The sequence below is a fragment of the Phlebotomus papatasi genome, chromosome 1 (assembly GCF_024763615.1).
Source record: "Phlebotomus papatasi isolate M1 chromosome 1, Ppap_2.1, whole genome shotgun sequence".
NCBI classification, from domain to species: Eukaryota; Metazoa; Arthropoda; class Insecta; order Diptera; family Psychodidae; genus Phlebotomus; species Phlebotomus papatasi.
Genome location: NC_077222.1, coordinates 37,268,339 through 37,294,533, shown reverse-complemented (window position 1 = coordinate 37,294,533; position 26,195 = coordinate 37,268,339). Strand labels below are relative to the sequence as shown.

The 26,195-nt window shown below is 33.8% G+C and overlaps 2 protein-coding genes across 4 annotated transcripts in view; one reads left to right on the top strand and one right to left on the bottom strand.

Annotated features, from left to right (window-relative positions):
• Positions 1-489: 489 nt before the first annotated feature.
• On the bottom strand, positions 490-1,409 carry LOC129799017 (28S ribosomal protein S11, mitochondrial). The gene is made up of 4 exons (XM_055842601.1): positions 1,138-1,409; positions 836-1,073; positions 710-775; positions 490-649 (listed from the first exon to the last, which is right to left on the bottom strand). Exons 1-4 carry the CDS (start codon positions 1,335-1,337, stop codon positions 542-544), a joined length of 612 nt encoding a protein of 203 aa, XP_055698576.1. The 5' UTR covers positions 1,338-1,409; the 3' UTR covers positions 490-541.
• Positions 1,410-1,513: 104 nt separating this feature from the next.
• LOC129799016 (kelch-like ECH-associated protein 1B) overlaps positions 1,514-26,195 on the top strand; it is a 39,035-nt gene continuing 14,353 nt past the window's right edge. The window contains exons 1-2 of one of the 3 annotated variants that reach the window (XM_055842600.1): positions 1,514-1,660; positions 1,724-1,774. Coding sequence is in view for 1 of the 3 variants with exons in the window: in XM_055842598.1 (XP_055698573.1) it covers positions 18,397-18,432 (36 nt within the window). In the remaining 2 variants the exon portion in view is untranslated. Of the gene's footprint in view, positions 1,775-17,912; positions 18,433-26,195 lie in introns of those variants that run through there. The other 2 variants (XM_055842599.1, XM_055842598.1) reach the window with 2 other exon arrangements.

Here is a 26,195-nt window from a genome sequence, read left to right as displayed (position 1 = left end):
TCGTTTTAATTTTTATGCATACTCTAAATATTTTTTTATTGTTACCAATATATTCAAGTTATTTATCCTTCAAAAATAACAGAGCAAACGAGTAAACTAGTCGTCTGGAAAATTTTGTGCTTTTTTACCTTTAAGGACGATTGGGTCATATATGACCCATAGTTTTCCAGGACTCCTAGGGATGGGAAAATTTCTTTTCAACCGTAAATCTCTTATTTAGGCTAAAATATCGAGGGAAACTTGATTTCGTTGAATTTCGCTCAGCGGAAAGCTTCTCTCGTCCCTAAAGGGTTAACCAACATTACTTGCGGGCAGAGCTAGTTTTAGGAAATAAAATACAAAATATAAATGCCGATTTAGATCTAGGACGAAGTATTATATGGGCAATCTACTTCCTTGATATTTTTACAGAATTTACAATTTATAAGAAAAATTTTAAAAATCTGTACACCACTTCGAACCATTGTTTGTCCCTTGTGCAATTAGACATTTTTTTTATTCTAATATGTATCTTTATTCACCTAATTTTTTATAAGTTCTTTTACAATTTCCTCTGTTTTCTCGCCCTAGGTGGATTCCAGGAAACTTTTGTACCATCCGTTACTGACACAATGTCCAATCCGCCCATTTGGAGTCCCTTAATCGCCGACTGTAAATGCAAAATCTTCATTTTTTAAGATTTCTTTGAAAATTTAAAAGAAATACTTGCCATTCTTCCTGGACCAAGGCCTTGAACAAACACCCGGACGGTCTTAAAGCCAAATTCCAAAGCCCTCTGAAAGGATAAGGAATGGAATTTAAGTATTTCTTCCGGATATTTCAGGGATTTTCTTACTCCGCTGATGCTTATTGCTGTCGCTTGAGCTGCAATATTTGTTCCTTTTCGGGTGTTCTTGAATCCCTCAATTCCACAGGATCTGATCATCTTGACTGCTCCCTTGTGATCGGCCACAGTGATAATTGTATTATTCTTGGAGACTCTGATATTGCAGACGGGAAGCTCCTTGAAGGGAATTCCATTGAACAATTGATTGGCTGTGTCTCCGTCCGGAAACATCTTTGTTCTTGAACTCCTGCCAGAGTGATTTAAAGGTTATTTGGGACTGTATGGTAATTGGGGATGGAGCTTATCCTTACCGGGAAATTAGGGAGTCAATATCCACAACCTTCTCTCCAGCAGTTCCTTCATCTCTCACCGGCATGGATGCCAGCATTTCCCTTCGATCTTCAGCTTTCTTTAGGCAGCTTGTGGTGTGATAAGAACATTGTGGTATTCTATGGTTTGCTCTTCTCAATAAATTGGCAAATGTTTGAGAAAATACACATTTTAGAGACATTTTTTGGTAGAGTAAACACACTAAAAACACTACTCAGAATTTGAGGTTACGAGCACTGGAAAGTTCAATGAAACAGCTGATTCGGAAGAAAAATGTGTCTCGGCTAATTCCGGAAAGTCGAAATTCACTGGAAATTTTCATTATCGAACAAGTTCGAAAACCCCGAAACGTCAAAAAGGGGATTTGTTTTGACTTTTTATGTCCGTGTGTGAAGATTTTGTGAGTACTTTTCTTGTGGTCTTGGCGTGAAAAACAGAAAACGCGAGACAATTTGTGATCTCATGTCGCTTCCTCAGTGCCCCGTGGGATATTCAGTGGCATAAGTGAGACTTTTTACCAGTGAAATATGTGCTAAATTACATAATATTTGTGCAACATATTTCCAGAGAAGCACCCAACATTTCCTCATACTTCTCTATTTCGCAGTGACATTGGAGGTTAGTATCTGCTATTTTTATAAATAAATTATTCAGGTAACTATTTTTTTCTGCTGTGCTTGCGATAGTGGGGAGGGTGGGGAGTGATTAGCGTTATCGCGGAGGTGTGACTTTCAAATTCCGCATTTTTTTTCATTCATTCATGATTCAGCGATTTTTTTTCTTTAAAATTAACACAAAGTTCTTAGACTTTCTCTTTAGATTCTCTGTTTATAGAAGCTTGGATTTCACGTGAAATTCTTTAAAGAATAGAGTGATCAATAGGAAGACTAAGATCTTCTAGAAAAAATGTTTAAATCAAAATAGAAAATGAAGTGCAATCAGTACAATGCACTGTAAAAAATTGGCAATCACAAAGTTGCCTTTTGTTGATTTTACTAATAAACCCTTTGTATCAAATATTAAACTGTCAAATGTGATGTGTCAATTTATTTAGTAGGGTGGAGTAAGTACATTTGGCCATTTTAAGGTTTCATGTGCTTGTAATTTTTATAATCTTTATTTAAATAAAAGTAAATTTTGTACGAAGACACCTTAAAGTCGTTTCTTCCTAATAATCCAGAAGAATTCCCAATTTTTTTTTGGATATTTTAGCGAAAAATTCATTTTACGCAACTATGCATGTTTCAGCACTTTTGGCCACTTGTTTCCAATAGAATTTTAATAAAATAACACAAGAAAAAACTTTCGAAAACTTTTACAAATACACAGCACAAGTTCTATTCTTATTTAACACCAATTTTAAGTGATTATTAGAGTATTTTAAAGGACTTTTTGTACATTTTCTATTTGATGTAAAAATCAGTCAAAAGTCACGATTGTTTTTACTGAAATCCGCGAGGTGCGCCACGCGTAAAATGTATGGAAAAATGAATGGCCAAAAGTACTTACACAGCAGAAAAAAGTAACCTCTTTTAGCCACATCCGATTTTCATTTAATTTGTTAGAAAATCTTATTAAGGATGATATCACAATAAAATTTATTTAATTAAAAAATGGACTTTCATTGAATAACATCAAATATTTTCATCAAAAATATGAAATAATGCAAAACAATTTCTCTTAACATTAACAAGTTTCTTAAGAATCCCATGTTTTTTAGTGATTGTTTACCTTGTCGAGAATTTCTTTCAATAACTTAGAATTAACCAAGTCGATACAAAATCAAATATGATTTTCTGATTCTTTAGATTAGAGGTCACGAAATAAGACCCATTTTCATGTCCTAAATAAACTCATAATTACCTTACAATGTGATTTTACTTTAGGTGACCAAAAGTGCTTACATGGCTAAAAGGGCTGACTCTACCCTATAACGACGCGTTTTATCATTTATGCCCAGCGCATAGTAACTTTTGTTTGTAAATACAGTGCCCGCTTTCTAATCCGGATCGCCGTAATCCGGACAAGTTCTCGACGGTTACATTTAAAATACTTTTGGGGTTATTTATGGATGCGTGTTCAGCAATGAAAATGAACTATCCTGTAATGTTTTTGTTTAATAAATGAAGTATAATAGAATAGACTTTAAAAGTTTTATTCCACTTCTACAAAAAAATCTTGTATTATATTTTCGAGACGTTGAACAAATTCAAAAAATCCATCGGGATTACGAAGTGGACATCTGTCATTTTGTCTCCCAATCATCCGGATTACAAAGCGGGTACTGTATGTTTTCGGAATTTCTTATAAGAGTTAGCGAGATGACTAGATCTAGCTTGCAGTCCTTCTCACGGAAAAGTAAAAACAAAACAAAAATTACTGTGCGTTGAGCATTTATCCGTCACTTTGATCGTCGTTTTGTAAACATGTTTTTGAAATTGATTGTGAGTGAACGCAATCTAGGTCAGATACAGTAGACTCTCTCAAATTCAGGCATATGGGACCGAAATGGCAGCCGAATTAGACAGAAATTCGGGCGACAAATTTTTTGAAATGCAACGATTTTTTATTCATGTGCATATAGATAATGAGTTTACACACTCATCGTAAATTGTATGAAAATCCCTCAATAATGCAAAATCACATAAAAACTAAGACAAACCATGCCACATTTGAGCATATTTGATTCATTTGATAATCATAATCAAACTTGAAATATGTCAACAAACTTTTTTCAAGTGTAACCGCTGCCCGAATTAAAAAGTAGCCCGATCTTAAAAGAGCCGAATTTGCGAGAGTCTACTGTACTAGATTTTTCAGGTAGTTTTCCAAACACCCTATAAGAGTAAGAGAGATGACTAGATCTGGATTTCACTCACCCTCATTGAAATGTCAGAAACGTGTTTATACAACAAAAAATATTTCATGTCGAGTCTAAACAAATTATTAAAAATGTCACATTTAACCAATAAAATTGACATCAACTCTTTTATAAAACAACCATTTAATTATGTATCATATGTTATACAAATACTATTGCTATTGGGCGAATAAAATGCTCGATGACCATACCGTCCAAATACCAACTCATAGAGAGATTGGAAACTTATCAAAAAATTTTCCGTTTGATAAGCATTTTCCCAGAATGCCATTCATCTGATAAGCCGGATAACACAAATCATGCCATCCAATCAGATCGATTTTTGGATTCTTGTGTGATTTGAGACTCCCGCAAATGCGTTTCTCCTGGCACGATCCAAGTGTGTTGTTGATATTTTGCGTCCTCCTCCAAAAATGCTAAAAACCTTGTGGTCGCTTCGATAAGATTTCCATACGCGATCCACACAATATCACTAAAGCATTCTGCCGAGTCATAATTTTGTCATTCGCGCCGTACCACGAGCTTTTGTGGTGGGATTCTTGCGTCACATACACAATGTTTTCAATTTACACTCGCTGTTTTTTCTCCACTCACATTCACACCCAAATCCCCCTGAAAGATATCGCGGAAAAGAATTACACGCAAAATCGCAGTTTGACCAATATTGGTCACTACTTGTCCCGAAAGTGGCAGGTATGAGAACTTTCTGGGTAATCTGCTACTGCAGCGCACGTATCACAATCACCTTTAGTCACACTTCTCTTCAGTTCAGACTATTCATCTCCAAGTCTCGCCTGATTGCGCACTTCCTCACCTGGTTATCTTTCTCTTTGGAAAGAAAACAGGGGATTTCCCAGAATATTATATGGAGAAATGAATAATGAAATTAGTGGTTTCAAAATTTGTTTTTTCTCAGTGTTTTTGACAATTTCTTTCTAAAGGTCTCTACACACTAGGAGAAATTTATTTTAAAAATGCCTTTTTAAAGAAAATTTCCCCTATAGTAGGCAGAAGCGTTACAATTTAAAAAAAAGTTAACGTTATGTTTTTTTTTTGTTGGTCTTCTGAATAATGCAATAAATTGAAAAAGCACCAGAAAAATGGTTCTTCTTCAGACTCCATGCAAAACTTTCTTCATATATAGGACTTCATTTTGAGCTTTCAGGAGTTACTGTAGGGTAGGGGAAGGCTTTCAGGCTGGCTTCGAACATTTCATATTTTTCCCATTTTCCTTTAATGAATATGACCCAATTCATTAAAGGAATATGGGAAAAATGTAAAATGCTCGGAGCCAGAGTATTTAGAAGAAAGCGCGCTACCTTCAGACGACTCTAGCTTCGATCAAACCATTTTTTCAATGTGTTTTAAATTAATTTGGCCCATTATAATATTATATTTTAATAGCTAGCTCAATGCCTCAAAATTCTAGAAAAGAGCTAGGGTAAGTGTGTCAAATTTCGGCATAGTTGCATGCAAGCGCCAGTCTCAAGTTTGAAATGTAATATTTCTAATACAAATTGATTTTTTATATCACTCCATATTAAGGAGTCTTGTTTGGAACCTTGTAGACAGTTTATTGCCTTTATTTTCTCTAAAATCATTCTAAATACATTTTAAAATGAATAAAAATATAGGCATAGCATTGGTGGCCTATTCCGGGAATCTTCATTCTCATAGTTTCTTGTCCTTCCGGAATTCTTCCAATGCCTTTTTAAGATCATCTTGCTCGTCGAAGCGATATTATTTTTTTTTGCATTGTATAGCCTCTTTGAGTATACAAAAACTAAAAATTCATGGAAATTTAAGGAACAAAAAATATGGCTGAAATTGCAAGCTGGCCGGAATTTGGTACACTTACCCATAAGGAACAAAGAAAAAAATTGATTTGTTCGAAGCTTGAGTCGTCCCAATGTAGCGAGCTTTCTCCTACGATGCCCAAAAGCCTTCCCCTATTTGAAGGAATTTTGACATTTTAAAATTTAAAGTCTATTCACATTATTAAGTTATTTTCGTCAAAAATTGTAATTTTGTTAAGAAAATTTCTCCCAATGTGGAAAGTCCTTAACACTTGATAGACTGAAGTTGCACTTTATGCCAAGAAAGTCCTATTGTTTTTTTTTTGCTTCCCCCTTACCTACCCCCCTTACCATGGTCTTAGACCTTGAGGCCTATTTTGACCAAAATCCAATGTTGGGAGATCCGATACAAAACCACCCATGTATTCAAAAATACCAAATCATCAATCAATAATTTTTTCTATCATTTGGTAAAAATAAATAAATAACAGATATAGTAAGTTTGGACCTTACACATCACTAGCCGTGTTATGACCACCGCATAATAACTTTTGTTTGTAAGCATGTTTTCAAAATTTCCTATGAGAGAGAGCGAGATGACTAGATCTAGATCTCACACACTCTAATTGAAATGTTAAAAACATGTTTACTAAACAAAAGTTATTGTGCGTTGGGCATTAGAAAGTCCTATAGTCTTTAGGTTTTTTCAGTATTGTAAATTCTATTAAGGTCATCGTCTGGATCTCGAAATGGGATTCTCCTTGGATGTCTTTGCATTCGCAAGTATCGTTTAATGAAAGGGGTAAAATTGTACCAGCAGAAAAAGCGATCGCAACGTCATAATAAAAAAAAAGAATACAATACAGAAAACTGAGTCTTTACGGGACTATTTAGATCCAAAAATAATGATTAGGTATAATTAAAAGCTAATCAAAGAAATCTAATAATACTAATTTAATTTGGTATTTCATCATACTGTTTATCAATTTTATCAAAAAAAGACTTTTCTTATTCTCCTATTTCCTATACATTTGAAAGACAACAAGAACTTTAATGCATTATTGTCTATACACTCCTCTTATGTTTCTGGAAGTATTTATCTGTAAGACCTGTAACGTTATGTTAAAGGTTTAAATTTAAGAAATTAAATTTCTTAATCACAGGTTAAATGCTTTAGAAAATTTAACTTATTGCAAGATTCTAGCGCTATTTTCCAAATAATGCCTATCAAATGTAATCTTAGGGCTTTACATACTAGACAAATTTCTGTCGATATTTGATATTATTAAAGAAATTTTGATACATACGTTATCAATTTGCTTTAATATACGAAATATTGCCAAAAACTTGTTAAAGTGTATAAACGTTAATAGTGCATAGGGGCCATTATACTTCTATGTTACAGCTAGTAATTTAATTTTCAAAAGAAGTGTCTTATTATTCTACCATTAATATTTACCATCTATTGCATTAGGCTTGCAATATAGTACCACATATATTCAAAACTGTTAAATGGTTCTACGTTTTTTGCATATACGAAAATTAACATTTAAAATGTTATAGGCCAAACTACATTCAAGTAAAAAGACCAAACTCCCACATCATGAACTTTCAGACATTTACATAATTTAAGGCATAAAAGAATAATTCAACAATAGAAAATCTTAATTTAAACTTACTACTGATATTAGTATTTAGAGCGTTGGAAAATAAATACTGAATGAATATGAAACTTGAAACAAAATTTTTATCCATATTTTTTAAATTCATTTTTATGGTTGTGAAATATTTAAAATAACGCCTTTTATACATTTCTTTTAAAGATCTTTTATTGAGAATACCGATCAAGTAGTATAAATTTAATGTTATATTGTTTATTCTTTCCATTCATTCTTATGTATTGAAGACACGCGTAAAATATGACACAGTGCCAAAATTATTATTAGATTATGTATTCCGCATTACTTCTCTTATAAATAGAAATATTTTTATCACAAATTTGACGTTGGTGTTCCAATAAATTCTTAATTTCCTTTTCTTCATCCCGGCAAAGATAATACGAAGAAACACTTGTTCCATCTTAAGATATAGATTTCCAGGAATTTCTTTTCCTCTATAAAATGTGCTACTCTGTAATCAGGTTGCTGATAAAGATTTTCTCAGGAAATCAAGCTTATTGAAAACAATTGTTTGTTCTGAACTCCTAATAACTAAATGTAAAAGGAAAGGTGTGGTACACAGAAGATAAAAATTTGTCTGCCGAATCATTGTACACGTGAAAAATTTGAAGTTTGGAAAAAAGCTGAATAGAAGATGAAAGATTACCTTTCTGGTAGGGTATCTGCACGAAAGGATAGCCGCTTCTTTAATCTATCTATCTATTACATGCATAATTTAATTAAATTTTCTTTTACGCTAATAATTGCAAATTTGAATTATCTCTTATTTTACAAAACATGCACATGCTCACCAATGTTATCAACATAGTGCTACAATTACGCTTCTAAGTGGAAATTGTGAGATTAGGAATACATTCAACTACAAAACCGTCTAGTGAAAAGTAATATGAGTAGAAATACTAATACGATCTAGGGGAATGTGGGCATGGTTCGCACAGAGTGAACCTTCAAACGATGCGAATTTTCTCTTTGTTTGCAAAAAGCTGGTTTACCATTTGTCATCTCGTCTTGTGAGGTTAATAATCAACTATCGTATGGCTAAGATGTGACGACCTAGCTAGGGGAAGAGCTTTTTGTGTAATATTCTTTGAAAATAAGATATATTCTAAATGAGATGAAAATTTTTAAGTATTCTATTTACCATTTCGAAACTTTCAACAATTAATGGTATAGAATATAAAAATAATTTGGCGGGTGCCAGAAAGATTTTCTTGATTAGAAAAATGAGTCACTCATCTTAGAAGACTATTAGTTAACTTAATCAAATACTAGGGTCGGAGGAACGTCTGTTCGACAGGGAACCCCTATTGACACTTTTGTCAAAATGTTGAAAATTATTTAATGTATCTAGTAAAATATAAGAAATATAACGTTTTTTTCTATAATATACCTTTTACTATAAACAGAGATGTTCAAATTTCATATCCCAAATGGTAAAGAGTAGGGTGTCAATAGGTGCTGATACGAGTTCTTAAAGTGTCAATAGACGTTCCTTTCACCCTATTTATTAATTTTTAAAAATGCTCTATGAAATAATATTAGGGTAAGTGTGCCATATTCCGGCCAGCTTGCAATTTCGGCCACCTTTTTTGTTCCTCGAATTTCCATGAACTTTTAGATTTTACGTATTCTAGAGATTATACAATGCAAAAGAATAACAAAAAATGTAGCTTCGACAAACGAGATGACGTGAAAAAGATATTGGAAGAATTCCCGAAGGGCAAGGAACCATGAGAATGAAGGTGGCCGAAATAGGGCACCAAAGCTATGTCTACATTTTTATTCATTTTAAAATATATTAAGAATGATTTTAGAGCAAATAAAGGCAATAAACTGTATACAAGGTTCCAAGCAACACTCTTACAAAAGAAAGAATAAAAAAAATCAATTTGTATTTAAAATATTACATTTCAAACTTGAGACTTTGACGCTTGCATGCAACTATGCCGAAATTTGGCACACTTACCCTAAATGTGGCCATGTTTCATCTTAACACTAAACCTACCGACCATTTATGATCGTTTTTCCTAGCGCACTCGGTCAAATGACAGACCGCGGTAGGGTAGGATGGGTAGGATACTCAACAAATTTTTCTTGAAAAAGAGGAAAAATTAAAATTTGAACACTGAAAAATATTTTTCATGCATATTTTAAGAAATTCATAAAGCTTGATAGTGATATTGTACCACTTAAATATGTGTTAATTTTAAAAAGTTTTAAATCAGTCAATTTGGCCGCTCTTCGTAGGTTTAGTGTTAAATTCTCATTTTTAAGCACATTGCCGAAACACTATCATAGGTACTACATTAGGACAAACTTTTATAGTGCTTCATATTGTTGTCATTTTGATACTAAAAGTTTTTAAGGGGCGTGGCCTATTTTATATAAAAATATCCTGATTCGACTTACACTGTACATAATGACTGTTTGGAGACTTAGGAAGAAAATCAAGCCATTTTCTGAAATTTTAATTTCAAAGGAAGCGTAACCAATTCTTAAGATAATAAATAATTCTTGTTAATAAAAGGTTATCCCGAGACTTAAATTTACAAGAAATGAAACTCTTTTAAATCTTCTATTCTGCTTTTCGAGTTATTTTTGATAATTTATGGTCTAAATATAGAATAACTAAATAAATATTTGTCTAAAGTATGTTTATCATCTTTTCCTTATCATTTTCGTACCTTTATGAATAAAAACCTTAGAAAATATATTTTTGTTAAAATAAAGAAATAGCAAGTGAATGAACTACCAGAGTTTTCTGTAAAGCTTTTAAAATTGCAGAATTTGCGCCTTTTTCGAAAGGTTTTATGACTTATAAGACGATATTTATGATGTTCATGAAATCATTGTAATTTTGTGTTAAACACACAGTAATAAACATTTTTTTGGTAAAAGCTAATCTGAAAAAGAGTTTATTAAGTGGACAAATGGATCTTCTTAAAATTTCGTCAAAAGCTGATTTGTTTACCAATTTGGCAAACCTTTATCTCACATTTTATATGGAAAACATCATTTTAACAAACTTCTAATTCTAACAAGGTCCATTTGGCCGCCGATTCGACAAAACTTTTATTTAGAGTACTTGAACCAATATAAAATTCACTTGGAAAACCAAGTTTATGAATATTTCTTCGCTATGTTTATGATTCGTTCATCTCAAATCTCATAAGAATATTAAGGCTTTTGGTTAATCGATGTATATAAAATCTAAACATTCGTATTTTTGGATAAAAATATAGTTATTATTTTTAAAATACATACATACTTCACAATAACAAATCTGAGAAAAGGTTAAACTTCATTAGGTTTTCTTAATTTTAAATCCGATCATACGGGCCTTTTATACTTTGAAATCCGAAAAAGTTTGAGGCAAGTTTGGAATAGATGATGCATCGTTGCCTATAATTCAGCCTAGGTAATTGTAATTTTTGCACTAAATATTTTATCTAAATTTTTAAGCTTTTTTGTCTCAGAATTGAGAGTATTACGCTGATGTTAATGTCACGTCCATTCAGGACGAATGAGTTTCAGTTTTATCTATTGTAGATTGATAAAATGTTGTACATTTTTTATTTACTGAAATACTTATACAAGTACTGAAACGGGTGTTCCATTGTTATATTTCTAATAACCTTTCTAACAGAGTGGACGGGGTGCAGTTCTCATCAATTTAAAACAGGCCACGCCTTCACAAACCTTAAGAAAAATAAAAAAAAAATAAGTGTTTACTTGGGAACAGTTTTATTAGGTGAGATTCTTAACAATCTCACCTACTATAATCCTAACAAAATTTCATGTCGTCCGATCGCGCTCAAACTTGGCCAAAATGTGTTTCGCCACTTCCTGATCACGAATATATATATGTGGCTATTTTACGTTCCCGGCCGGCCGGCCGGCCGCTCTTTGGAGCTTAATAGCTCCTAAACTAAAAAAGATATTGATATGTTCTCACCTGAAAGGGGAGAGAAAGGGTTAGATTTATACTATCCCAGCGTTGTCGCCGAAACTCTGGTGGAGCCCAAATGCCGAGTGGATATGAAGGAACAGAGAGACACCACTTTCCATTCACCAAAAACTGATTTATTTCACTGATACTTAATTGATACACTACAAGTTAGAGTTCACTTTGGACTTGAATAATTAGGGTGATGTGTTCACTTAGGCGGTCAGCGCAGAAGAAAGAGGAACATTCTCTACAGGTCTTATTTTATTGTGGAGGGAAGCTTACGTTCCACACCCGTTCCACATGCAGGGCCGCATTCCTCCACAACATCTCCCCCCTTTTTAAAAGTCGTCTCATTCCTGCATCCTTGGTCGCAGGGGTGACTATGATGTTCGTGAGAGTATCGAGGGTTCATTCGATGATGTGCAGACCAGGATCTCGTCAGAGAGAAATCTGGTAACTGATCTCTATCACTTGGTTTAGCAGATTCAGGATCGCTGTCATCACAAAGATCAGCATTGGCACTGCTGGGGTTGATTTGGTTGAAAATAGCTCGGATGAGCGTGTTTCCGGATTGTTCATTGTGATAATGAATTTTTCCATTGACTTTCTCTCCCTCCTCAACGGAACGAGAATGGACGCCATGTTTGACGTTGAATAGCTTCTCCTGAAGTTTCAGCAAGGCCAAATGACTTCTCAAGAATAGATCAGACATAAGTTGAAGCATTGCTGAGCCGTTATGAGTATTCTCACTAGGCGTATTCCTGTGTGCCACCAGGAACGCTTGGGAAACAGGAGGAAAAAGCGAAATCCTGTCGGTCAGTTCTCGCGTAGGACACTTTTCCTGTCCCTGTATAAGTTGTGATTTTCCAATCTGTGAAAAGCTATGTTCGGTAGCAGTAAGTGTAACTGTAGCCTGGTAAAAGGTTTTTACTGAACCGTCAGCTATGGTGTGAGAGGTCACACGTTGGGTTCCAACTGTGCTTGCATCCCCGGGCGCAATAATAGGTGGGTCATAATGCGTGAGCAGCAGGTTGGACGAGAGAAATGCCTTGAGCTGATGGAAGGCTTGTTTCCAGTCTGATGTCCATTTCCATTGAGTGTTTTCGAGGAATAGACGATCGAGAGGAGCACATAGTGTACTCTTGAAATTGACGAATTTTGAATAAAACGTCTCAAATCCCAGAAATGAATGAAATCCATTGATATCTGGAGGTTCGGGCATCGAATCAATGGTTGAGATTTCCTCAGAGTCTGGGTAATGTTCTTGGCCATTAGGGTTAATGTCAAGAGGGTTCAGCTCAGATTGGAAAATATTATTTAGCAAGTCCATGTGGCTTTGGACTGAGGGTGATGCTACCAAAAAGAAATCAGAGTAGTCTGACACACCCGAAATGCCTTCAGACACTGTGTCCACGGTCTTTTGGGATGTACTGGGACCGGATTGTGCATCTGGATAAGGTCTATCCAGTTGAGAGAAAACTAAATTGTTTCTGAATGAAGCCGAAATTTGCATTGGCGTAGGGATTTTATTATTAGCCATTTTCATGAGATGACAAGGAATCGGTCTTCCGAGACGAAATACCGTTGTCGCTTTTGACTTTAATTGCTGTGAGACTTGACCCTTAATATACTTTCCAAGAGTTATTGAGGAAACCCTTGGGTAACTGTCTTTATGAGATGCAGCATTTTCCGTGGTAGACACGTGATTGCAAATCTTTGTAATAGGGATGTCCCAGAGATTAAAAAGCGCTATCCAATCCGTACCAAACAAATTGATATTTGCCTCAGCCACTACACACCGACCACTTCTATTGTAAACTTTATTGCAAGAAATAGAAGGGTAAAACTCACCCAGAAGATGAATCGCCTTCCCCTGAGCATCATAGGGATGATCCTGAGCTGGTATGAGTGGTGGTGATCCAATTTGAATCCAGTTTTCTTTAGAGATGATCGTCAGATCTGATCCTGTGTCATACAGGAGCGAAAGCGAAACGTTGTTGATTGTGACGGTGATGTACTTCCGTCCACAGGGTGTGCTGGTGACCATATTGACTTGAGATCGCTGTGGGGAGTGTTTCCTACCCTTAGGATTCTTCTTATGGCTGTCACTAAGGTCACAGTAACCCTCACGATGCCCTTTTTTGCCACATTCTGAGCAAATGTGATCCTTGTACGTGCACTCACGCACGTAGTGCATAGCTCCGCATAACCAGCAAGGTGAGCTGGGTTTCTTCTTCTGCTGAGAATCCTTGTTGAAAGGCTTCTTGTTCTGAACCTTGTTGATGGAAGCAGGCTCCTGTTTGATGGATGACTCAATTCGGGCACTATCCTTCTTGAGGCACAGAAGGCGTTTTGATTCCGTGACCATGAGCTCCAGGTTCAGGTTAGAAATATCCTCGGTCTCTAACTTGTTCAGAAGTCGCGTACGCACATCTTTATGAGCATCGCCTTGAAGCCCGAGTAGGTATATCAAGCATTTGAAATAGTCTGGCGTGACTGTTGAGAACTGGAAATCCTCACAAGCTCTATTGACAGTGGCAGCATATGTTGTATAATCGTCCGATTCACGTTTTTGCATTTGCAGGCACTTCCATCTCCTTCCAAAGAGACTTTCACCTCGGCCGAAAATCGTGCGTAAAACACTGACTGTCTCGTCGAACTTTTTGTCACGGGGCGCAGACGGTAAAATATAATTGACATACCTCGCATGAGCAATGTTGTCCAAACGCCTGAGTAACAATCTTGTACGTCCAGCGTCGTCCAGAGCCTTCGCATCCTCACGGAAAACATCCTCGTATTTGGCAAACCAAATATCAAATGTCACATTGTTGTCTGGATCGTACGTGAACAATTCAATTGTGCTGGAAAGAGCTTCAATTGTGAGCTCGGGGCGTTTGTCATTTGAAGTATTCATCTGGTGAAGGGTAGCCATGAACTCAGCATGTTGATCCTCACTCATTTTTGCTTGGAGTTTGAGAAGTTCCTTGGTCGATCTCAAAACATGCAAAAGTTCTTCCTCCATGTTTGTTTATGTTTTGGATGACACTTCCAAAAGCAAAGATGGCGGCGCCTTCCAGTGAAGTACTGGAATTAATCGATTGGGAAAATCGATGAAGTGAATGGCGGGCACTTTCCAAAGTGGAATAAGGAGTCAATGTGGCGCTCTAGGCTAGAGCTGATGAATCTCTTCAAGTACAATTGGCGATTTTTTTTCCAATTGCTGCTGGGCACGACACCAATCCTCTGTCGTCACTTGATATGTTCTCACCTGAAAGGGGAGAGAAAGGGTTAGATTTATACTATCCCAGCGTTGTCGCCACTTGATATGTTCTCACCTGAAAGGGGAGAGAAAGGGTTAGATTTATACTATCCCAGCGTTGTCGCCGAAACTCTGGTGGAGCCCAAATGCCGAGTGGATATGAAGGAACAGAGAGACACCACTTTCCATTCACCAAAAACTGATTTATTTCACTGATACTTAATTGATACACTACAAGTTAGAGTTCACTTTGGACTTGAATAATTAGGGTGATGTGTTCACTTAGGCGGTCAGCGCAGAAGAAAGAGGAACATTCTCTACAGGTCTTATTTTATTGTGGAGGGAAGCTTACGTTCCACACCCGTTCCACATGCAGGGCCGCATTCCTCCACAACAGATATCGACTTGCGGTTTTCGGCAAAGGTTATATATCGGGTGAAAATTGCAACTTGGTGCATAGACCCCCCACCCCCCACCCCTCCTTCCGCCATTTTAAAGACGCCCCTTTTTTTGTTTTCTCAATAGCTCCGCCCCTATGGCATTCAGCGGACTCAAATTTTAGTATGTTATAGCTGGGCCTTAGAGCTTTCCATCAATACCAAACTTAAGGTCCCCCGACCCCCCTGACCCGAGCTATAAGGGTCCAAAAAAAATTTCCTAAAATGGCCATAACTCCGGTTCTAATTGTCAGAATTTAAAAAGTGAGGGCTTTTTGGAAAGCTCTCGTGAAATGCCACTTCTCCTTCTAACATCGCAAGTTCATAAAACCACCGCTAGGGGCGCTTTTTTTAAAAAGAAAATTTTTAAATCTTAAAAGTTAAATAACTCAAAAATTCCATTGTGCATCGGGCTGAAAATTTAGTATGTTGTAGCCGTTGATTATACCTATCAAACAAAAAAAACCTTAAGTCGATCCATAACCCCTGACCCGAGCTATAAGGGGTCAAAGTTCGAACATTGACCGGCCTCTATCTCCGGTTCTAATTAACATAGCGACATAAATTTTACCTTTTTTGTTTCGTCTTGATGAGCACTTTCAGATGGAAGTTCAAAAAGTCACCACAGGTGGCGCTGTGATAGCGTCAAAATTAATCGAAATTCAAAGTCACTTTTCTGAAAAACGGCATTGTGCAAGTTAATGAAATTTTAGTATGTTGTAGTCCAGTCTAGGACGTTTCCAAAATGGTGCGTATGCGCGCTGTGGTTAAAACAGAACCGGAAATATGAGGGGTCAAAGTTCACAAAATTCAAAAAATTATATCTCCGGTTCTATGTGACCGATTTTGATGAGTGAGGGCTTAAACGAAAGATCTCACCAAATGCTACAACTTTCTAGAATGTTTGAACTTCGTGGGACCAACACCAGGGGCGCCACAGTCGAAAAACTAATTTCAATATCACATAACCTCAATTATCTCGACTGTCGCTAAACCGATTTTGATGATTACTTCGACATAATTGTAGAGCACATTTGTCTCTACATTTCGTCCATACATCATTTTCCGGTCAGACTACGCTATCACTCCGATTTTGCCGTTTAAGTGTGAAAAAATTGATTTTTCCCATAATAACGCTTTGAAATCACTCAGATGCCAATTTGACTGCCTCTACTCCACCAAGACACTTAAAATAGGGGTTTAAATGGAAAGTCTCACAAAATACAACAATTCTTTGATATAGTTGAAGTTCAACAAATGACTATTTGGGGCACTCTGGATGAAAAAACGAGTTAAGAAACAAAAAACCTCGCTTATCTTGGCTTCTGAGTAATCGATGAGTTCAAGTTCTACGGCAAAATTATAGAGAACATTCTGGTCTACATTTCACCCATATATCACTTTTCTGTCAGTTCATCCAAATCTTTGATATTTTGGTTTAAATACAAAATTTGTATAATTTCACGAATTTGATTCAAGATAACTGAATGGCGTCTCCCAACTTCAGCTCCAAATCGAATTTGCATGCACTCCGAGTTAGCTCACGTTAAGAATCTCACCTACATAAGCCGGTTAGGATTATCTGTCCCTTTATTATTCTTCTCAGAAGATTCTAAAAAATTTTGGAATAGAGATTGGATATGTTCTAGACAAACAACGAGCTTTTATATGCACTGAGAGAAATCAGAAAACGTTAAAATAACATTCCGGAAATGTTAATTTTACCCTGCAGTATTGATCCGAAATCGGTGTAAATATTACCCTTTTTAGGTGTATTAGGGGTTAAAGGTATCCTTTTTCATGTTAATTTTACCCTTAATAAGGTGTAAAATTAACATTAAAAAATGTTGATATATTTTTACACCTAAAAAGTGTTAATGTTCTGAGGAAAAAAAGTTAATCGCACCCTCTTTTTTTCTCAGTGTGGGAGTGTTATCCACAAAAACGTAAAATTCTTGATTAACAAATCGTATACTAAACTAAAAGTAAATATCAAAAATAAAGATTTTTGATTTTTTTTTCATTCCTTATTCAATTTCTCGAGACGATCCAGGGAAAATTATCTCGACCGGAGTATCTATTAACTTGTAAGCTTTTATCGACTTGTCCTAAAAGTTGTTACAAATAATAACACAGTTTAACGTCATGAATAATACAAATTAGGTAAGACTTGTAGAAAAAAAAAGAACTGCTTAACAGGAAAGAAAGTGAGAAAGGTTCTTTAAATGTGTTGATTCTGTTTAACAAGAAAAATTCTCCAAATAGTTATGACTCTTTATGAAAGATTTCGTATTTATCTTTCCGACAGGGCGGAATGTGTAAATTGAATATGATGAAAAACAACATAAATTAGCGCTTCTAAGATGTTTCTAATGTACTTTTCATGTACGTAGAACTCGTGTTTTTTTTTGCCCACAAAATGCTAAAGAAAAAATGATCTCTAATTTGTCTTGCATGTGTGCTAAAGGGTAAGGTACATTTGACTTCCTTATCACAAAACTTTTCAATTCATCTTCAAAGGTGGGAAATAAATTAGGTGGATTTTTTCCACACAAATGGGAAAACATGTGCATATATAGTATGTACAAAATACATTGTTGAATTGTCGATGGGAACACATGTAATGTTGATGTATTAAACCGGTCTCATACACTATGAGACTATTAAATTGAAAGCATTTTGAGGAAGAATGTGTGCGACTGTGTGGCATTATCACGATGAATAAGCAGAAAATATTTCTGCTCTGGCGGCATTTGTTTATGGCCGCGCACAATTTAATACTGTTGGTGCCCAATAAGACGGTGGAAGCTCACGATTTTCACCTCAATCGCTGTCGGATGATGAGGAAAGGTGTGAAAGTGCTGTAGTAAAGGAGAAAGCTCCAATTCTGGTGCTAGGATAATACCCCTGTCCAGAAGTCTCCAAAAAAGCTTTTCGATAAAAAGCTATTTAACAAGGTTGAACAAGTGTGTAAGGATTTTACTCTTGAGTGTGAAGAACATGATTATCGCATTGAACGTCATTATCGTTATAAAATTTTTTTAAGAACCTCATGTGATAGGTGTGATAAGGAACGTGTTGTGATTGTGAGTTTAAGAAGGACTACAATTTTAGCAGTTCCTTCTACGGGAATATTCTTTCAAAGTCTAGTCCTTCTGTTCCTAACAACGATAAAAATTCAAAATCCCAACTGCTAACCATATATAAAATATTTAAATTTGTGAAAGAAGACTGTTATTATGCACAGATCAAATGGGATAGCGTGCAATGGCAAGGTACGAAAATCCTTACTAAAAACTTGTTAAATATATATTTTATAAATTCAAGAAACAATATAACACCTAGATTTGTCGCTTTTCAACATTTTTTTTCGCTTGTTCACAAAGAATACACAGAAAACTGATAAAAATTTAAACAGATGACTGGCAATTTTATTTCTTCGTCTTTCTTTTTTCCTATCTTTTGCCAAATGTTTTATTCGTGAAAAAAATGACTATTACTGCAATCAAAGAGCTTTTTTATATGTCGTATATTCTATTGATTAATTGGGTCCACAAAATCCGATCAGTTTTATGTATTTAGGGGACAATGGGGACTTTTGGAACACTCCTTTAGTCAAATTTTTTAAACAGTGTTTTTCTTATTATAAGTAACGAAAGCTTTTATGTTATATTTGAATTTATTATAAATTGTCAGGATTATATATTTGAGATTGAGGATTCTAAGTATGGTGAAATTTTATATTTTGTACGATCAAACAGTAAATTTTATTTTAACATAAAAATTAAGCTGTTTTCTACAGACCTAATCGGTCAAGAGTGGAACTTTGGACAAAGAGAAAACACGGTTTTTGACCTGATCTTATCCTCTTTTATTACTTGACACGACGTTTCGAAGTTTTATAGCTCCTTCTGCAGGTCTACAATGTATAAAATTAAATATAACTAAAATTATTATTTATTTTGTTAAGTCGTCAGGGGTCAGCAATTGTCGTAACTTCCTCATCACCTCATCAGCACTTCTTGTATAGTAACTATGTGAATTTCGATGTTGTTAGAAGATGTGCTGATGATTCGATGTGGAAGCTACGACAATTGCTGATCCAACTGATGAAGTAATAAGGAGGATGAGATCAAGTATAAATCCGTGTTTTCTCTTTGTCTGAAGCCAAAATTAAACTGACTTTAACTTTGGAGCTTATACCATATCAAACGATATTGACCTCTAAGTAAGTGTAAGTTTTATTTAAACGACGAATACTGAAACTTTGTACACTGAGAAAAAAGGGGATGCGATTAACTTTTTTTCCTCATAATTTTAACACTTTATAGGTGTAAAAAGATATCAACATTTTTTAATGTTAATTTTACACCTTTTTAATAGTAAAATTAACATGAAAAAAGATAACTTTAACCCCTAATACACCTAAAAAGCATAATATTTACACCGATTTCGGATCAATACTGCAGGGTAAAATAGACATTTCTGGAATTTTATTTTTACTTTTTCGGATTTCTCTCAGTATAAAGTTGATGTAAATTGAGGGTTTTTTCTTCACATTTGAGAAGATTTACTTAAAGGGTTCCACCATAAAACATAGTACAAGAATAATTTTCTCTTGTATATTCTTGTTTTGTTTAACTATCAATTCTGAGAAAATTTAAACTTAGAAATATATCTTTAATATTTTATAGCCAAATTGAAGCTTTTTTTTTATTCTTAGTTAAAAGTTATTGAAACTTCATAGATGTAAAAGGTCCCAACGATCATCTTTAAAATAAAGTAAACAAAAGTATTGATATTTCCATTTTAGTTTAGTTATACAGAAATTTGTTGCGTTTTAATATTAAAGTTTTAACACATAAAACCATTTCAATTAAAAGAACTCTATTAGGGAATTCGAACGAACTTACTAAAGCCTAATTAAAGATTTAAAAATTAAAAATTTATCTCAAAATTTAGGAAAATGTTGCGTTTTAGTTTGTCTTTCAATGCATGGATACAAAATCTTTTTGCTCTTGACTATATTACTTGTAGATTACATTAGTTTAAAACAAAGTAATAACAAGTAATTGAACGGGTAATGTGCATATTCATCAACTTCGTATTATTACATAATGATGGGTCCATTACATACAATCCTAAATTGATTTAGAATTATATTACCCCGAGAGATAATAATCTATTGTTCCTAGGATCGAGCTCTACCTTTCTTGAGCGATAATCTGGATCATTTTACCGATTTAGATTAGCTTTATAGGCTAGACAATTGTAGACCATATAGACTTTAACGAAAGTGATTCTTTGAACCAAATTCAGTAATTGACTTTGTTTTTTCTACCCGGTTGGTTAAATTATCATGGTATCGAGTACAGTTAGCCTAAACATCACTGTTTATAGACCCACGCTATGTTTTTTAGCAACCAGTTTGTGGAAAAAATCATATTTTTTCATTTGTTACATATTTAACCAAAAAATGTCTATATTTATGTGAAGGAGATCGAAAGTTGTTATGTAGAATGCACTTACAATATCCGAAACTACGAAAATTGCACTTTGATTAGGGTTAAGTATCCGTAAAATAAAATTTAGGACTAAAAAATGGCATTTAGATAGAATCGGCAAAATTATATCAATGTATATATTTCTGTTTTTAAGGCAAGAAAATTTGTCCATTTTTAAAAAATCCTAATAGGGAATAGGGTAGCTTTTGTACATTGAGAAAAAAAAGAGAGTGCGATTAACATTTTTCCTCATAACTTTAACACTTTTTAGGTGTAAAAATATATCAACATTTTTTAATGTTAATTTTACACCTAATTAAGGGTAAAATTAACATGAAAAAGGGTAATATTTACACCGATTTCGGATCAATACTGCAGGGTAAAATAGACATTTCTGGAATTTTATTTTTACTTTTTCGGATTTCTCTCAGTGTAGCTTTATAATAGGGCTCAGTACGAAAATAACAACTGAAACATTTCTTAACAAATATAACAAATACAAAAAGAAAAACTGTTATATATATAAGAAACCAAATAATATATGAAAAGTAATGGAGAATAATAATTCCCAATAATTCAGCTGATCTATTAAATTGAAATTAGAATAAATTAAACAATATTCCTTCTTTTTCCTGTTGGAACTTCCAAGTAGGAAGGAATATTGAACATATTTCTATTTTATCAAAGTAAGACCACTTTCCCCTATATTTATTCAAATTCTAATCAGTCTATTTCATACATTTTTACTCATGTAATATGAAATTTAAAAAAAATCATTTTTTACTTATTTATTATAGTTTTTCCTATTATTTGATCTTATGAGTAGTAGCATGATCGTGCAGTTAAAAAATTTAATCAAATTTATAAATTCGAAAAGAAAACTTCAGAGGGCTTTAATTCTAATGAATTTCGAGTTTCAGATTTTGAAAAAGACTTTTTAAAAAAAAAATCTTTAAAATCATTGAAATTTAATTGGAGATATATTTCACAAAAGCTGTTTTATTTTCTTAGCCATTGATTGTAATTCTTCGTGTTTGTGTAATATCGTAGAGAAATCGTGTAATATTTCTCCAAATCGTTTAACATGTCAATATTTAACAAAGAGGTCAAAAAGACAAATTGAAACAAAGAAGTGTCGAGAACAATCGATTTATTCTGATAAATGATAAGACAAAAAATTTCACAATTATAAGTTATTCACTATAGATAGAATATAGTGCCTCGATTTATCAAAAAAAAAAAAATTTCGCAGTACATTCATTATTGTTATCATCTTTCGTATTAGTAATTTTTTGCCCCTTACATTGAGCACTAGAGAATTTTCCCACACATGAAGTTGGTATTATACATCGATAATAATTTCTCATAAGATAAGAAGAGAAAGAAGAAAAAAACATCAAGACAGGGTTATCAAATGAGTTGAAAAAAGGCGAAGGATATCACTATAATTGAATTAAAACATTGTAAGCATTGTAAAAAACAAACCTTTATGTTGACCTATTGGCCAAAATGAGTCTACAAAATTACGGAGGTTGCTGTAAGATAGTTTATTTTATTTAATGCTTTTTTTAAAATTTTATTTTTGTTTTTTTTTATATTAAAGAGGAAACTTCAAACTTTTAGATAAAAACACTAAAATTTGTTGTCTCATCACATCGCCATTAATTCTGTTTTATTGTTATATCTACATTAACCCTTTAAGGCTATTAAAGCATGTGTGATGAATTATAATAAAAGTATATTTTACTTTTTATTTAGAATTTAATAAGCTTATCTGACTTATTCGACATTTTTATGAGCATTATGTTTTTGTGAAATTGTGGGTAATGTTTGACTCAATTATTATTGCATCGTCAGGGGTGATGCAATACTGAAATAAAGCTTCCATTTCTTCTCTTGTATTTTCCTTCTTAATTTCATTAATTTTTTTTGACCGAACTGTTTTTAAAAATGATATAAAAAAATTAAAAGCTTAAAGAAATTAACTTGAGAAGAGTTTACTCCAAATGAATCGCACGCGGTAAAAATCTAAGAAATACATTGAATTTCTATAAGTGATTTTACGGATTTTACAGTGTTTATTTCTCGCGATATTTTTTTTTCCTCTTGAAAACTATTTTACATGCTTGTGTAAAATGAAGCTATTCATAAAACACTTGTCTTTTTTTTCTAGTTTCACATTTGACTGACTTTTTCGAATTTATTTTTTACACTACTATTTTTCAAATTATTTTAAATAATAATAATTATTAAACTGCAACAACGGTCACGCATTAAAATAAATTAAAATAAATAAAATTTTAAGCGTCAAAATAAAAAGAAACATTGCTCTTACTCATACAAATTTACCTTAGAACCTTAAGGTACAGCGCGCTACCTTCGAACGACTTGAGCTTCGGACAACTCATTTTTTTCTAAATTTTTGGTGGATTTCACCGATTTGACCCATGACTCTTTTGAGGAAATTTGAGGCACTGGATAATAAACTATAATACAGGTCGGGTGAAAAGTTTTGAGAGCAGACAGGAAAAAGGGAATACCTAATTACAAGAATTTTTTTTTCTAATCAATAATCTTCTATAACTTTGACGTACTTGACCTAATGATAATAATAATAATTTATTTAACCCTTGCAAACTTGTGCTTTGGGTTTGACCTAATGACCCTCCAGCGTAATTAGCGTATTACTTTATCTCATACTCGGTGGCACTAGGTGAAAATTATATAAGAAAATTTAAGAAATAAAACGAAAATGCGATAAACGGTGAGCAAGAAATACTGTACGCTCAATTTCTCGTACAGCTTTTTTTTTTACTCACCGTTTATCGAATTTTCGTTTTATTTCTCAAATTTTCTTAAATTATTTTCACCTAGTACCATAGAGTATAAGATAAGGTAATTCGGTAATGGAAAATTTGCATAAGAATTGCAATGAAAATGCGTAAATTAACGAAATACGGTGAGGCTACGGCGAGCATTTTATTGTCAATGTGATTCTGCCTTACGGCCTCTACACATTAGGAACAATTTTCGTTTGACATAATTTTTGCATTTCCACCTACAGAACTGCAGACAATTTCCTTTAAAAAAGCAGTTTTTGATCAAAAGTGATTCCAATGTGTAGAGGCCTTTAGTGTCGAAGCAAGGTTTTATAAAAATTTTGACGAATGCGGTGCCACTTTTTCAATCAGATTTTTCTTATACAATTATTTTTGCAAAATGTATCGTACTCATAGATTTGAGATGCCTATAGTATGAGCAATTTAACGCATAGTTACATTTAGGTCTACATATAGAGACAATAATTTGGATTTTTTCAATGATTATTGGGTTGATACGAATTTTGAACTTTGACTGAATGGATCACTTTTAGTATTTATTTTTTTTATAGGAAAGGACTTAATCACATCACGAAGTTAAGTTTTTCCATTTTGAAAAAATGTATCGATACTAACTTCAATTTCCTTGAAAGATAAGAAAGAATTTCCAGATGGAATTCAAACTTGGTATAAATCCATATTAGGACTGATACTAAATTATTCACTATAATCTAAAATTGTTTATAGGTCTTGCTTTCAAAACTTTTTATCAGACCTGTATTATAATGGGTAAAATTCATTAAAAACATGTTGAAAGAAATTAGTTGTTCGTAACATGAGTCGTCCGACGTGCTTTCCCCTACGTTTGTTAAATCTCTCAATTTGGACAAGTAAAATAATACAGAAAAAAATAAATAAAACCCTTTGGTTAAAAAAATAATAGGGGAAGTGCCCTCGTTTTACACGATCCCAAGCTTTATAATGATTAAATTTTTCCTATGTTTTTCAATAGATGTGAGCGATGTGAGTCATCGCAAACATATTTTAAAATCTAGGGGAAAGTGTCGTGCTTTAAATAGAAAAACCTCATTTTTTGCCTATTTTTGGGGGATAGGGAACGCATGAAGAGGGAGGGGGTAAAAACAAAGAGATTACTTTCGAGATAATGTCATTTGAGGTGGGGTCACCGAAGACCGGAAGTTGATATCTCTTACCGTTTAAATTTTATATGGGTCAAAAGACTGAAAAAGTTCGAAAAACAGTATTTTTAAAATAATGCTATTCCCGTTACTTTCCCGATCCATCACCGATTGTGACTGATGCAGTCGGGTTCAGAATTAAAAGATCTTTCAAAAATGTCCAAATCCGTTGAAAATTAGGCCCTCTAGGTTGGTTGACCTTTGACCTTCAATAATTCAAGATGGCGTATTTTCCGGTGATAGGTATCTAAGGACGAAATGTTCAGCTGGACTACCTCCATAACATATCCAAAAATGAAGGAAATCGTCAGGGCCAATTTTTTACAAGGTCATAAAACATGTTTTTTGGAGGGGTTAGAAGGGGTGGGGGGTAATTTGAGTAAGTTAGTTAGATAGAATGTATTGACTTCTGGGGGGGTCACCAAAAACCGGAAGTCAATATCTCTTACTGTTTAGCAGCTAGGATGGTGAAAAGTTGAATAAAAAAGTCGATTGTGAAAACTTCTCTCTCTTGGAGTTCGAGCAGTTAAAATATATAACGGAGTCATATTCATTCACACAGAAAAAAATATTTTGTAAAAATGTTCGTAAATGTTTGTGAATTTCATGGGGGAGTTACGAAATGCCCGTGAATCGTATAACTCACAAACATGTTCGTAAAAGTTTGTACTTTTTCACAACCATTGTTCGTAATATGATCATTTGACGAACATTTTTTCTACTATTACAAACATTTTTTCGTAAATGTTCGTAAACACACAAAAAATGTTCGTAAAATTTGTCATTTATTCGTAAATGTTCGTAAAATGTTCGAAAGGAAAACAAACATTTACGAACAAATACGAATAAATGACAAAATTTTACGAAATTTTCTTGTGTGTTTACGAACATTTACAATTTTACGAACATGTTTGTTGGTTATACGATTCACGAGCATTTCGCAACTCCCCCATAAGAATTCACACACATTTACGAACATTTTTACAAAATATTTTTTTCTGTGCAGGAACATAGGAAAAATTTAGCCATTATGAAACTTGGGACCGTGTAAAGCATGGGCACTTTCCCTTACACGTTTTGATTTCAGTTTTTGCAAAAGAAAATTGTATGTTTGTCTGATATCACTTGTGATTTCGAAAGGGAGCATTTAACTTTAGAAATTGTAGACTCATTTCAGTGAACTTTGCTGCTATTTCTGTGTAATCTTTATGTTGTCTTGTAGTTTTTGTCGCAAGCCTTATCTAAATTAATTCACAGTACTAAAGAAGAAAAAAACAATAAACCTCATTATTTGGTCAATTAGGAATAACTTTTCTTACTTTATGCCATTACTACTAAAGAGAATTAAATTATGAAGCTGAGCAAAGGCATATTACCATGCATCATGACACAACATTTTTCATACTCAGACTTTTTGATTAACGATCTCTAATTGATAAATCTGATTAACTCTTTCCGGACCGCAGCATATGCTGCAAGCCAAATTCACCATTTTTTAATCAAAAATATCTAAGCT

Excerpts from the sequence above, each read along its gene's own strand:
- LOC129799017 (XM_055842601.1), bottom strand. The coding sequence starts at position 1,337 with ATGTCTCTAAAATGTGTATTTTCTCAAACATTTGCCAATTTATTGAGA. Across the intron at positions 1,074-1,137 it reads ATTGACTCCCTAATTTCCCG|GAGTTCAAGAACAAAGATGT; the intron begins GTAAGGATAAGC and ends TCACTCTGGCAG. Across the intron at positions 650-709 it reads GCCTTGGTCCAGGAAGAATG|TCGGCGATTAAGGGACTCCA; the intron begins GCAAGTATTTCT and ends TTGCATTTACAG.